The 14,417-nt window shown below is 39.0% G+C and overlaps 1 protein-coding gene across 5 annotated transcripts in view; it reads right to left on the bottom strand.

Moving 5' to 3' along the window:
- Positions 1 to 6,838: 6,838 nt before the first annotated feature.
- The window catches only part of Plekhb2 (pleckstrin homology domain containing B2), a 50,078-nt gene continuing 42,499 nt past the window's right edge, over positions 6,839 to 14,417 (bottom strand). For 4 of the 5 annotated variants that reach the window (XM_004836010.4, XM_004836012.4, XM_087198791.1 and 1 more), the window contains 2 exons: positions 11,935 to 12,043; positions 6,839 to 7,434 (listed from right to left, as the gene is read on the bottom strand). In XM_004836010.4, the coding sequence (XP_004836067.1) occupies positions 7,298 to 7,434; positions 11,935 to 12,043 (246 nt within the window). In that variant the 3' untranslated portion in view covers positions 6,839 to 7,297. The remainder of the gene's footprint in view (positions 7,435 to 11,934; positions 12,044 to 14,417) is intronic. The other variant, XM_004836011.4, reaches the window with a different exon arrangement.

Genomic DNA, 14,417 nt, shown 5'->3' with positions numbered 1-14,417 from the left:
GTGTCTTCCATATTCAGGATCCATGGGTCAAAGAACCGAGGGGTGGAAGTGGGAATGGTACCACTCACCATTACCCTTAGTTATCCACTAGCAAAATTTTTGCTTTTATTTGTTATGGGCATCAAACCCAGGACCTTGTGCTTACAAGGCAGGTGCAGCACCACTGAGCTAAATCCCTGGCTCTGCTTCCTCTTTCTGTGACCTCATGCTCTGCTGGCCTAGAAGTCATAGCTCCTGAGAAAGGCTTGTACAGGATGCACAATTCCATTAAACTAGAAGCTAAGACTTCTTCCTGGTCATTTTGAGGTCCTCATGCCTTTGAGTTAACGAGCTAAAAAGGAGTTAGTGCCAATGGGGTGACTGATCCAGACTACCAGGATGAAATTGGACTAATACTCCACAATGGAGGTAAGAAAGAATATGTTTGAAGCACAGGAGAGTCCTTAGGGTATGCCGTTATTAAGATCAGTGGAAAACTCCAAAAGCCTAACACAGAAAAGATGACAAGTGACCCAGAACCTTCAGGAATGAGGGTATGCATTAGCCTACCAGGTAAAGAACCAAGACCTGCTGAAGTACTTGCTTAAGGCCATGAGAATACAGAATGGTTAATAGAAGCCAATTATAAATACTAGCTATGACCCTGTGACCAGTTACAGAACTTTTATCATGTGTATTTGTTATACACATTAACCAGGTTATCTTTTTCTTTGTAATGTAACACTGATTAATTGGGTACTTAAGTATTGTTAAATCATATTATAGTATTTAAATTATAAAATGTCAGAAGAGTAGGCATCACTCAAAGAAAAACTTCTGCTTTCTATTCCATTTCTATGCATTTGTTTCCACGAAAGATGTTATATCATATTGGGTGTAATTATAAACTTGCTATTGTATTTGGTTTGAGGTTGTCAAGTTGACAAGTGTAGAGAGTGATTGTTAATCATATGTCAATTTGAATGCCTTAAGAAACACCTAGCACATTAGTAAAGTACAGTTCTGGCTGTGTCTCTGAATGATTGACAGGCCAGGAAGGTGAGGGAGAAGACCCACCCCAAATGTAGGTGATATCAACCAACAGGCTGGTGGCCTGGATGGGATAAGAAAGGAAGAAAAGAGAATGTACCCATTTCTGAAGAGCTCATCTTTGCCATCACCTTTGGGCACTGGTCTTCCAGCTTCTCCAGCCTTCCAACAGACTCACACCAGAGCTCTGCAGGGAGCTTCCAGGCTTTCTACCTTGGACTAGTGCTGCAGCCTTGATTTCTCTTGTTCCACTTCTATCTTCTTGGTCTAAGCAGCTGTTGGATCCTCCAACTCTCTGATCCAGCAAGCCTACCTAATAAATTCCATTGTATAACTTGCACATGTATTTTCCATTGATTCTGTTCCTCTAGAGAACTCTATAATATAAACTGTCCCTGTGATATGAAGCTGCTGCAGCACAGTACTGGTGTTATATGGGCCCACATTTGGTTGAGGGGCAGCTCTCACTGTTAAATAAAGCTGCAGGCTAACACCCCCAACATTTCCAGAAGCACATGCCCAAAGGTGGCATACTCACCCCCATTTGCATTGGCCAAAGCATGCCACACATGCTGGATGGGGCAGAGACATCTGTTCCTCCAGTAAATGAGTTCTCACAGGGAGGAGGGAGTGGGAATAATCAGCCACAGTAATGCAATCTGCTCAGTAAATATTTCATCAAATGAATGATGATAACAAATGAGTGAAATGCCTATATTCTACCTGCTAGAAAGAGTGAATACTTTCTCTATGTCCAAAACAACTGCTAAGTAGAGAAATGATTTAGCAACAAAAAGTATATACAACCAAATGACATTTTTATGAACCAGCAATTTACATTTGATTTACACCACAGACTTTATTCATTGGTACTGTGTAAGCTACTTGCATTGAAAGCTCAAGACAGTGGACAATCATAGTCTGTCACTTTCGGTGTTTACCCTGGTGCTGCTTCTTCCAGAGCTCAGTCTGTACCCCCAGAGCCTGTGCTCTGAGCCAGAGCCCCATGCTAGCTCTCAGCCTGGAAGGTGAACCCTACCTCCAAACCAAGGATGAGTGTCTTCTCCATGTCTTTCTTCCAGCAGGACACAGGCCCCTGAAAGAGCCCCACAGATAACTCTAAGTAGCCGGACAGAAGAAGCTTCAGTGGCCTAGAGCAGAAGTCTCCCCTCCCTTTTAAATCCACAATAGACTATGTCTTGAACAATAAATAAATCTTTTTGACATTCAGCTTCTAAGATTTGGGGTCTTGGTATGATCCTGAAGGTGCAGGCAGATATAAGAGCTGTTGAGCTGTACTGCAGAGTACCTCCGGTTACCTACTAGTTCCACACCACCTTCAAGAGTCCCCACACTGAGAGGGTAGCTTTTATACAAAATCCTTCATTCTCACAATTGTTAACAATAGCAAAGGTCAAACAGCATCTGGATAAATTATGGGGCAAATAAGTTTTTTTGTGTTGATGGGGAAATATACTGATGTCTTAAGTATAAATAGTAAGGTGGAGGACAGTATAAATCAGCTGCCCAAAATATGACCCCAAAGCCTGAGACTGCCCAAGACCCCTGCGGTGGGGGGGGGGGGGTTGTCCATTAGGCCCATGCTTTCCAACTACACACTATGAGGGACCATATTTTCATCGCATACTCCAACCAAAAGACAAAGCATAGTAGATCACATGCAGTTAAGAATTCTAGCTGCCTCCTACTAAGCCAGACATAAAACATTTTTTTATTTGTTTGAAAACAAACCTAGGGCTCACTGATTTTGTTCGGCAAAATATTTTCTTATAAATTCTAAAGCATTAAATTTCTCAATTTTATGTTCTAGTATGACATATATTAAGTGCAACTCACATTTTAAAAACTCTTCAGAGCCTCAAAACTTTAATAATGTAAAATAGTCCCGAGACCAAAATTTGAGTATATTGGTGTTTACAGCATATTAACTTTGTGTGAAAAGGGGGAAAAATAGATATACCCTTGCACTAGTTCATATATACATAAGATGTAAAACAGATCAGTATTAGTAGAGCTGGGCAGACAGAAGTCCTTTTACTGAAGGCACATTCTTTTTCTACTCTTAAAAGTTTGAGCTACATATAATCAATTCCAAAAATTAAAAAACAAACCAACCACTCCGAAGATCCAGATGTAGCAAGAGATGGGAAAATCTTCAGCCCGACAGAAGATGGGAAAATCAGGCTGGGAAGCCTGTGTGTGAACTGCAACCTCTGTCCTACAACCAGAAGTAAGGGTCTCCAGAGATAAATCTGAGAGGGTCCTTTACTGAAGCAGGAAAACCAAGAGACCTAGCACAGGACTCTAACATGAAAATCACCACTCAATCACAGTCCACTGTATACGAGACAAGCAGGAAAGCTACCCAGAAGAAACAGAAGTAGTACAGAAACTAAAGGACAGTTGTTCCTTTTCTAGGTATCTTCCCAAAAAAAGATATGACGCATGCATTCCCAGGTTTATAACACAATTCATAATAGCTAAATCTTGAAAGTTATCACAGATGGATAAAGAAAATGTGATTTTTACACACAATGGAGCATTACTCTGGCATAAAGTTGAGTCATTTGTAGGAAAATGGATGCACCTTGAGATTGTGTTAAGAGAAACAAATAAGACACACAAGTTTAAATATCACATGGTTTCTCTAACATGAGAAACTCAAAGTATAAATAAAGACGAAAGTAAACGATAAGATGATATGAAGTAGGGAGGTAGATCTTTCTAAAAAGGGATTGAAAGATGGAGGAAGGGAAGAGGTAAGGGAAGGAAAAGGGATGGAAAAGGAATTAAGATATGTTATAGACATGTACCAACTCCATGCAAGGAATGTAAACATTATGTATTATAAACATTTACCCAAAACAAAGGAGGAACCGAAGAGATGGATGGAGGCAGAAGGGAGGGAAGGAAAAGGGATGAAAAAGAAATTAAGATATATGATGTTCATGTACCAAATCCTTATAAGGAATGTAAACATGTACTATACACATGTACTAATAAAAAAAATTAAGACAGATGCACCTTGTATATAGCACTTGATATGTCAGAAGCCTCTCAATAAAAAAAAAGGAACTAAAGGAAATTCAAAGTATTTTTAAAAACCACAAGGTCATATACCCAAAGGTATTAGAGAAGTTACTGGGAACATACCACCAAGTTGATCTGGTAGAGTAATAGTTTTCAAATAGCCACTCAATTGTTCTTGTGCAAATCCACTCATACCCCCGTGGGAAAAAAAACATGTTTTAGCATCAGACACAGATGCAAGCTTCTACCCGCATGCTCTTGAGTTAATCATTTAATCTCTGACTATCAATTCATGGAATAGAACTTGAATAATACCCTTTACAAAGTGACCAAGAATTTAATGGGTTATTTTTTTCCTATGTGACAGTACAGTCCCCAGCACTTAGTAGGTCTTGAACAAATGACATTCTTATTGCCCATGACAGCAGAAAGAGTTGGTGCATTGTTACAAAATGTTTTAAAAACAACAGAAATCACAATGAAGCATACTTTAAGGTTAATAATCATTTAGTCTTACCGTTTTCACTTATAAAAATACAACTTTGCATATACAGGGTAAAATAGATTCTGCAAACACAATACTAGAGAAATGGAAGCAATCACAAAAAAGATCAACTGGGGAGAAAAACAGAATGTATTCTGCCTTCTGCCCATATAAACTGGAAGTAAAAGCAAAGATTACACAGGATCAAAATCATTTTGTCTCAACTGCAGGAACTTCTTCCAGATGGCTAGCCTGGGTCATGAATAGCCAAAAACAGACAAGGTCTGTCTGTTTTCACAAATGATGATTTGAGACCTGAACAACAGGTCTCCCTCTTTCCTATCCAAGGAACTGAAGTTAACTTAAAGAACAATCAGATCCAAAGTACAATGTCAAAGCCCATTTTCTTCCACACATGAATAATTATCTATTTAAAATTACAAATGACGGGCCTGGGATTTAGCTCAGTGGTACTTTGCCTGCCTTGCAAGTGCAAGGTCCAAAATTCAATACCCAGTACCCACCCACCCCCCCAAAGAAAAGTGTGTCATCTACAGAAGTTGGGCTCAAAAAAATGAAAGATCTGAACTCATCTTCATACCCAATATGCATCCATATTGAGAATCAAGTCACTAGTGACAGAATTTCCAGGTTCAACTACTGGGAACGGCCAGAGATTGGGGATGGGGACACAGATAAGTGCCCAAGCTTTGATCCACACCTTGCCCCCTCAGTCCAAGACACTCTCAGATACAGTGAGACCTTTTGCTTCCAGAGCATTTCAATGGCATTACACAATACTCTGGTTCTAGGAATTCAATTACCCAGTAGCTTCAAGTTCAAAATGCAACATTAAAAACTGACTTTACCATTTTATAAGTAAAGCATATGGCTTTAATAATGACTTTCTTCATTTTATTTTCTAATTTTTATTTTTATTAGTACATGTTTGCAATACACAATGACATACATCATGAAGAGTTGGTACACGTACCTAACAAGATGAACAAAAGCCATTCTTATGACATAGGATATAAAATCAACATTACATATTGAAGCAACACTTTAAACTATCAACATCATGTTGCCAGATTTCACATTTACCCACATGTACACTTTTCAGCTGGAAAAGGACATTCGCATGTCAATAAGTCCCCTAGGAGTGGCTAGAAAAATAGACTGTGGGCACTATTAAATCTACTTGGCATCTGGATTCATACGTGATCTATTCATCAAGTCATGGAGCCAGGTGAGCAGTGCAACAATAGAGCATGTATGTAACCCAGGCACAATCACAACAGTTTATGCTTCCTGGAGTGTATGTTAGAGAAAATGGGGCAACTAGGGGGGCGGGGCTTAATGGTGCTAACTAGCCTTTGCAAAAATACATTGTTTAAAGCATGCAGGACAGAAAACTGCAATCAATAATCAGCTTTAAAACACAAAATAACAAATATTTGAAATTCATATTTCATAATATAGGAAATGTGAGTATTTGTCAGAAATGTAAGACTGTGGGTTTTCCAGAGCTTCACACATTTAGGGACCCAAAATAAAATGTTTTAAGCTTCTCTATAATGGATGGGTCAGGAATAAAAACAAGGCTGAGGTCCCAGCCAGGCTAAGTGGTATCTTCATCTTCTAGGCTCCATTTCTCACCTGTTAGCCAAGTCTACCCCAGCCCCGGTCCATCCCAGTGCTTGGTGAATAGCCACCATGTCCTACTTCTGCTGGGACAGGCCTTCCAGGGGCAGAAAACAAGTGTTCCCTATGCTGTGCGGTCCCCAGAGGGCCTGAGGCAGGAACATCCCTACTATGGCTCTCTCTCTGTTTTCCTCATTATTCTTTTATATTACCTTCTCAACAAGTAGAAAAATAGGATATAAGTACATTTAGCCAGCAATAAATATACCTAAATCAGACACTAAAAATACATCTCTCAATAATGCAAATCAACCTCCATATACTTATTATTCTGCCTTCTTTGACTTTTTTCAAATCAATTAGTAATTTGAGATGTTTTCCAAATATCATTACGAAAAACAAGAATAACACAACAAGAAGCAGCTCTAGAATTAGGCAGGTTTTAGAAGCAACATTTTTAAAGGGTGGGAGAGTGTTATGGTCCATCACCTTGAGCAGTCTGCATCACCAGAGGGCAGGTTGTGGGGTTCTTGTACTATTGCCTTGGGAAAGCCACCTGGCAGCTCCCGAGCCCACCACTCCTCTTTTTTTTTTTTTTTGGTACTCGAGATTGAACTCAGGACCTTGTGCTTTGAGGCACGCACCGGAACCACTGAGCTAAATCCCCGGCCCACTACTCCTAAAGTGCCATGCAGCGAGTTCTGGCCTAAAGTTTCAAAGTCTGAGGTTAAACCAAAAGAAGCTCCTGTCTGTCTTACCACAATCACTCACTCATTAATCACTGTATTATTTGCATAACAAGAAAATAAATTATCCCTTAAGCACTACACCTAACTAAGAAGAAAATGTCTCTCCACAAAGTCTGGGAATAAGCCTGTGACCCCAGGGAGTCCATGTTATAGCTAAACAACACAGTTTAAGCCCTACTGTGGTATTTGCATGTATTAGTAACAATTATCAAGTCACTACTTTCAAAAGAACTATTGAAACTATTATTAAAAACATCTGTCACAAACAGAAATGCCTTTCAAATCATATTATTGCACACAGGGTTATCAGAAGCTATGAATATAAGAGATCTTAAGGACTCTAGAAGACCCAGAACAGAGACCCTAGGGCCATGCCGGTTGCCGCTCCAGCCAGCATGCCTAGGGCCAGGTCACTGTCACTGTCTCTATACCGCTCACGAATGATTACTTGGTTGGGAGGCTGCTGTCCATAGAGTCCTAAAAAAAAAAGAAAAAGAACTTTGAGGAGCAGTTTGTTAAGTCCAATATTCACTCAAAATGACCACAACCTCAGGTATAATCACCATGTCTCCTCTCCATGGGACCAGCAGCCAGCCCTTTTCTCTCTCACTTGGCATAGCACCTTCCTCAGGGGAAGGGGGAGCAAGGAGTTTGGCCCAGCCCTCCCCTACCATAGGCCCAGCATGTAGCTTGAAAGGAGGATACCTCCATGGCCAAGGGTGCACCGAGAAAAATCAAGATTGGCTGGCCAGGGTTAAAGTCCACAATACTACCAAAATGAAGCCCTAGGGAAGCAACAGATTTTGCCTGTAGTTTCCACTTCAGCTCTCCACACCATGTTTATTGGGATCACAGATAAATGAAAAGAGTGTGGGAAACATGCAGCCTGCAAACAATGGGAGAGCCAAAAACTCCCATAGCAAGCCCATTTAAAAGTGAATTCACACACACACTACACACTCATGCACACAAAGTGAATCCACTTCTTAGTATTCATGCAAACCAATTTTTAAATTAAACCTTAAATCTGTTAACACAACTTGATCTTCATTTTTAATCACATGTATTTATGTAATTAAAAGGTGAGAAAAATATTTGTTAGAAGTGAACATTTCTTAAAAAGCAAATCTTAAAACAAATTTAATATTTAATTTGCATGATTAAAATTTACAAACAAATACATTATTTGTTTTCTTCGATGCTTCACAGCTATACTACTGCTTAGTAACTACTAAACTTTGAAATTGCTCACGTATTAGTAAACTTTCCTCCTTCATTCCGTTTCTTTCAACCCCAGGAGAGTTGAAAACTAGTCCATTAGTATCATATACACGTAGATAAAGAACAGAAGGGAGGCCAGCAGGATAACAAAGGCTGGCACTTCTGAGTGCTTACCGGCCTAAGCGCTTAAAACATTATAGGCACTTATGTGTGCTGATTTAATACTCAGTGACCTATGAGTTGGGCACATTCTCATCCCCAGTAGACAGATAGGCAAACTGAAGCTCACCAGGGTTAAGGGTAGTAAAGGCATGCAAACCCAGGCACTCTGACTACAGTCTGCACTCGTAACATTCAAACATAACACAAAGGATGATAAGAGAGAGAAAACCAAGCTACAGAGCAGTAAAATGAGACTATCATAAGTCTAAGGGCAGCAAGATTAGAAGTAAATGACTTTATGCAAAGTTTAAATTTCAAATCTGGTGAACAGTGGCATTTACTCTTACAGCTTTGAAATTTTAAAATCTTTAATTATGCAACTGTACCTAGCAAAATGTAATACAGTAGAACTCATAAGCAAACTCAATAAAAAGATCCCTTGGAAAATCTAAGCTGTGTTCCCCGGTAGGTCACACTGAGGATCCCCTTCCCACAGGACCTGAAAGCCACTCTTACAGGGTCTGCTGATCTCTGTTTCTCCAGCGAGCTCTTCCAGCTAATTTAACAAAGCCAGCTACAAAGAGTTCCAAGCCATACTTAATAGAATTTCCTAAGTATTAATAAATGGTCAAAAAGCAAATGAAAAGAAGGTAGATATCGCTTCCATAATAACTGAGCTAGATATTTTAAGCTACACTAAATAAAGGCAGGTCACTTTTACAAATTACTATCAAACTGAGAAAATTCTAAGAGATGGGGAAAAAAGGCTATAAACACAAACTCTAGAAGTGCATCTTTGGACTTGCCCCTAGAAACTGAAGCACAGTAATAATATTGTGAATATAGTCTCTACCAGATAAAAATGAAGACTTCCACCTACGGAGCCAACTCAAAGCAAAGATCTGAATCCCACATTCAAAGAACAACTGAAGCCAGATGTAGTGGCACACGACTATAATCCCAGCACTCAAGTGACTGAGGCAGGAAGATCACCTCAAGCTTGAAACCATCTTGGGCTACATAGTGAGTTCAAGGCCAGCCTGAACTACACAGCAAGATCCTGTCTCAAAAAGTAAAACAAAACAACAAAAAGACAGCTAAATCAATGCCCACATGGATCAACCAAAGAAGGACATTTACAGTGTGTATTCAGTAGTCTCTATACTTTTTCAATTGGATGACTGGCCTCTGGTCCCAATCACACTAACTAGAAGGCTATTTTTAATTAGCTCTGTATATAATAACTAGGAGGTTCTGTATGGACTAGCTATCATCAAGGAGATGCTCAAAGGCAAGAGGGCAGGGAGTTGGGTGTCTCAGAAAGGCTGAGAAGAGCACTACTGCCAACACAGTGCTACTGTGGGATCCATTTGGTCCTTCCACAGCAAGCAGGTCTGCTGGCAGGTAGGTCACCACACTGAGGTTGGACAATCACCAACTTGGCCCTTAAAGTTATCTGCTGATTGAATGATCACAATGCCCTTGTGTGGCAAGTATTCCAAAGTGCTGCTTATGAGGGTGCCATCTCTTCTTATCAGGCAAAGTGGAAGGCAAGAGTAGAATTTGATTTCCAAAAATTCCCTTTACAACTTCTTTTGCTTCTGCAAGTCTTTTGCTCTTTTACATAGGAAGAAAACATCTGTGATCATTGTATTCTGTGAACTAGGGACTGAATAGGAGCCAATTCTTCTATGGTAAAAATAGGACTTAAAAACCTACCAGCATCACCAAGACACCAAAAGATAAACAAAGGAATAAAATTCATAAAAAGGGAAACATACTAGTTAACAATTATAAAGACAATGTTCACATTTTTCAGTCATCATAAAAATGTAATTAAAGCAACTCCATGGTTCTACTTTAGATCTACTGAAGTTATCAAAACTTTTAGAACCTAACAATTCTCTATCTCTACAGGACCACAGAGAAATCAGCACATCATTAACTGCTAGCAGTTTTATAAATTAGTAAACTATTCTCAGAATCAATTTGGTAAAATGTTCTCAAGACAATGTAATATTAACACATAAAATGATATAAAGTTTGGAATTCCCCTCAAAATAATTCAGAGGTAGGGAGAGGAGGTGGAGGTGGAGATGAAAGAAAATTAGCCTTTATGTGGTAAGTGCTGAAGCTAGTGATGGGCACCTGAATGTGCATTAAATCATCATCCCACTCTGTGTACTTGAAAATCTGTAACTGTTGGTCTCAAAAAACCCCCCAAAATATCTATACCCTTCAACATATTAATTTAATATTTAAAAATGTGTTCTAAGACATATTTAACAGAATAAAAATGAAAATAACTGAAGGATTCAAAACATTATCTACAAGAGCAAAAAAAGAAAAAAGCTGTCAATATTAGGTTTAATAATATATCACACAATATAACAATCACTAAAAATATTTAAGAATATTATATAGCACTCTAAAGAGCATATAAAATTGGAAATTCAGAATAGAAATACAAAAGCGAATGTACAGTTATAAGGATAAAATACTTATATGAGGAAAGTAAGTCAAATAAAAACAACCACATAGGATTACAGGGTGGGGGACAGACATCCAATGCCATAATTATATTTTACTGGTTTTCAATGTTACATAAAAAGTCAAGCAAGGCTGAATCTTCCAAAGTTCCTACTAGTTGGGTGAATTAGCAGAGCTTCTAGGCAAAGAATGGTACTAGTTTTCACTATTTCTACTCAAGAAACTGTCTCTTATACTAGATGCTAAATACATCAAAAACCGAAGTAATTGCCAGTCACTACAATGACTAAAAGTCACCTGGGGCCTATATGGCCTCCTCACGCCACTGTCAGTGTTCACATCCTTTTCCCACTGCTTCTATGTTAAGACAATGCACTTGTTTTGCTTTCAGCCCGTGGACAGCTCCTCCTCCTGCAAATCTCCACTCTCCTGAGCCCTGAGTTCCACTTCCTCCACCACCACTCCTGGGCGCTGGGGTAACACACACTCTGTGATCTGCCCTGCCTGGCCTCAGGATGGATGCCTTGCTCTTCTGTCCCCTGAACCCCCATGCTGTGTCCAGTGTGGGCCCCACATAACCTCCCCCTGCAGACTGCCTTCCCCAGAAGACCAGGACTGGTAATTCCCACACAGACCCAGCTGTCCAACTTTATAGTTTGTTTCCTGTGAAGCAAAAAATGGAAAGCAATATATCCAAAGCCCGGACTCAAGAGCAGCCCCGCCAGGCCTCTATTTCCTGTGAAAGAGAACATTCTGTCAGTAGCCACCACTGTCCAAGCTGACACCAGAAAAAGAAATAGGTGAAAGTCATCTCTCATCCCTGAGAACTGCCCTCTACTTCTAGTTGCTTCCTAATAGAGGTTAAAGTCCAGAAGTACAAACCGTCTTCTTGGGGACTAATCTGCACCCAATAGTTAGATTAAGTTCTAAAACTCAAGACCACTGCAGCTTTGCAAAGCACTGTGAAAATACAAAAAGGCTTTTAAAAAACTTAAAATCACAGTAGCAGAGACCTAACATAAAATACAGTTCACTTAGCCTTAAACTGAGAAATAAAAACTCTCACATGAAGAGAAACAGGGTGTGGAAGGCTGGTGTGATTACCTGCATACGGGTACTGGTATGGCACCGCATACGCCTGCCCATTCGCAGCATAGACAACCTGAGTTCCTGCTGGGTATGCATCACCGTAGGGACCATAGCCATATACCTGCTGAAAAGAAACAGGCCCATTAGAAATGCAATCTTGAAACCCCTGTTAACATTAAAATTGGTTGCAGTCAATAAAACTTACGTCACTAAAAAGAACATGAGACAATGTGGTTATGCCTTTTTTAAAGACTACTAAAGAATAAAAGTTAAAGGTACTCTCCCTCTCAGTTTTGGTGGGCTGGTTGAAGATGAAACCTACTGAGGACATAAGACCTAAGTCTTTAGCACTTTGTATGCCAGCCTGGAAGTGTTCCTGGGAAAGCCTCCATAACTCTGTAGACTCCTTAAAAGCTACAAGTGGCCTTGGATTTGGAGATTACCAGGAAGAAAGGTTAAAGGCTGAGATGACTATAAAGGCAGAGATGATGCTAGGTAGCTGTTGGATGGTGTAGTTCAACTTGATTCATCTGATACCAGAGAAGAGACCAGAACCAGATCAAAGTTTCATGTTTCTAGTCTGGACTTGTTCAGTGCTGCAAATCCAGAATAAACAATAGATGATGGCTGCATTTTTCCTTTATGCATGAAGGGAGATGATTATGAAAACTGATTCTTCACCAGAAATAATTTTATAGAATCAACTTGCAAAAATGTAAGCGGTGACAAAGGAAAGAAGAACATATTATTTTCGTCTATTATTCTTAGATCCTTTGCTAGATTGTAAGTTTGATGAAAGCAGTACCTTCTTTATCCCTTATGTATGGCCCAGAATAGATACTCAAAAATATGTGAAGCGAATGGAAATAAAATCTCCATTGATATATAAACTTTTTTTTTTTAATCTTGGGAAATGGCAAGAATTTTAATGGTATTTCAATAAGATATTCACATAGAATAACTAGGACTTAAACTAATGTACTATGTATATATTAAACTGAGTACAAGTCTTCTTACATCTCTTAATATGTGATTGTTATACTTGATCCTTTAGAAGGCACTGAAGAATGACTATACAGTCATATGTGAAATGTCCATAGTAAGTTTTCTGTTAAATACCAGTTTTTATATGTCTATTTCTCAAATATATAGTTTGTGTTTGTAAAATAGATTCTCATGAAAACTTTTTATCTATAATTTTATTATTATGAGGGTTTATGTTATTTGTTTTTTAGTACTGGGAATTGAACCCAGGACCTCATGCATGCTAAAGCATGCACACTACTACTAAGCCACACTCCCAGCCCTATTATGAATAATTTTACCTTTGTAGTTGGTCATTTTCTTTTGTATAATCAATATTAACTATTAAACCTCATTCTAAAAGCAAAAAAAAAAAGTTAAGCAAAAATAAAAATTAAAAACCTGGAGTCTATTTTAAGGCTGTATGGTAAATAAGTGTTCTTCCCCCATTATGGTTAACTACCGTAATTCCTCAAAAATAAGACTGGATCTTATATTAATTTTTTCTTGAAAAGATACAATAGGATTAATTTTCAGGGGATACCTTATTTTTTCATGTACAACAATCTACATTTGAGGCCAGGGATTTAGCTCAGTGGGTTCGCCGCCTGCTGCACAAGCGCAAGGACCCAAGTTCGATCCCTGGTAAGAAAAAAAAAAAAAAAAAAATCTACATTTTTTCATTTATTCATGTAACAAAAATTACAGATGTACAAAAACCTACATTTACTCAAACACAGTCATGTCATCTTCTGGAACAACAGCATAACTCTCCAAACCCCAAATTCCAGCCTGAATTTCTTGCAACTCCATTTCCTGTAGAACCTCTGGACCCAATCTCTCATGTCCAGCAATTGAGCTCTCCTTAGCAAGCACTTCTTGTCCATGCAGCCTGCTCACAGTGCACTGGCAACACAGCTGTCAGTGATTTTATCCCATGAATTCTTCACCCAACTCACAACTTCTTGCAGGCTGGGCTTCACAAAGTGTCCATTAAATCAAGTGTTAGTTGAAGACTTACAAGACAGAAGTGGTAATAAAAATGATGACAGGGCCGGGGATTTAGCTCAGTGGTTCCACCACCTGCCTCACAAGTGCAAGGACCCAAGTTTGATTCCCAGTACCAAAAAAAAAAATGACAGTTAAGAGTAAAAGCCCATCAAGGGTGAAAAATAAGAACCAAGAGAGAATATGTAAAGGTGCAAATTTCCAATGATGAATGTCATTATATTGTATACCTAAAATATACCAATGATTAGAATGAAAAATCGATAATGTAAAATAGGAAGAAAAGGTCCAAAGGGGTAGGGGTAGTGGGAGGGGCAGGGGAAAGGAAAGAAGGGAAAAGAAAAATGCTGAGAAATGGAAAAAATGGAAATAAAGTCTTTGTAAATAGGGAAGGGTGGAGGGCGTGAAGGGAGGGCTAGGAATGGGGAAAAAATAAGAACCAAGATGCATTACGTAAAGGTACAATT

This window comes from Heterocephalus glaber, unplaced genomic scaffold, assembly GCF_053883595.1.
Source record: "Heterocephalus glaber isolate CG9 unplaced genomic scaffold, H.glaber_assembly_v1.0 deba00000347, whole genome shotgun sequence".
Lineage (NCBI taxonomy): Eukaryota > Metazoa > Chordata > Mammalia > Rodentia > Bathyergidae > Heterocephalus > Heterocephalus glaber.
The sequence above is the reverse complement of the archived record's forward strand: the minus strand, read 5'-3'. Positions and strand labels throughout refer to the sequence as shown.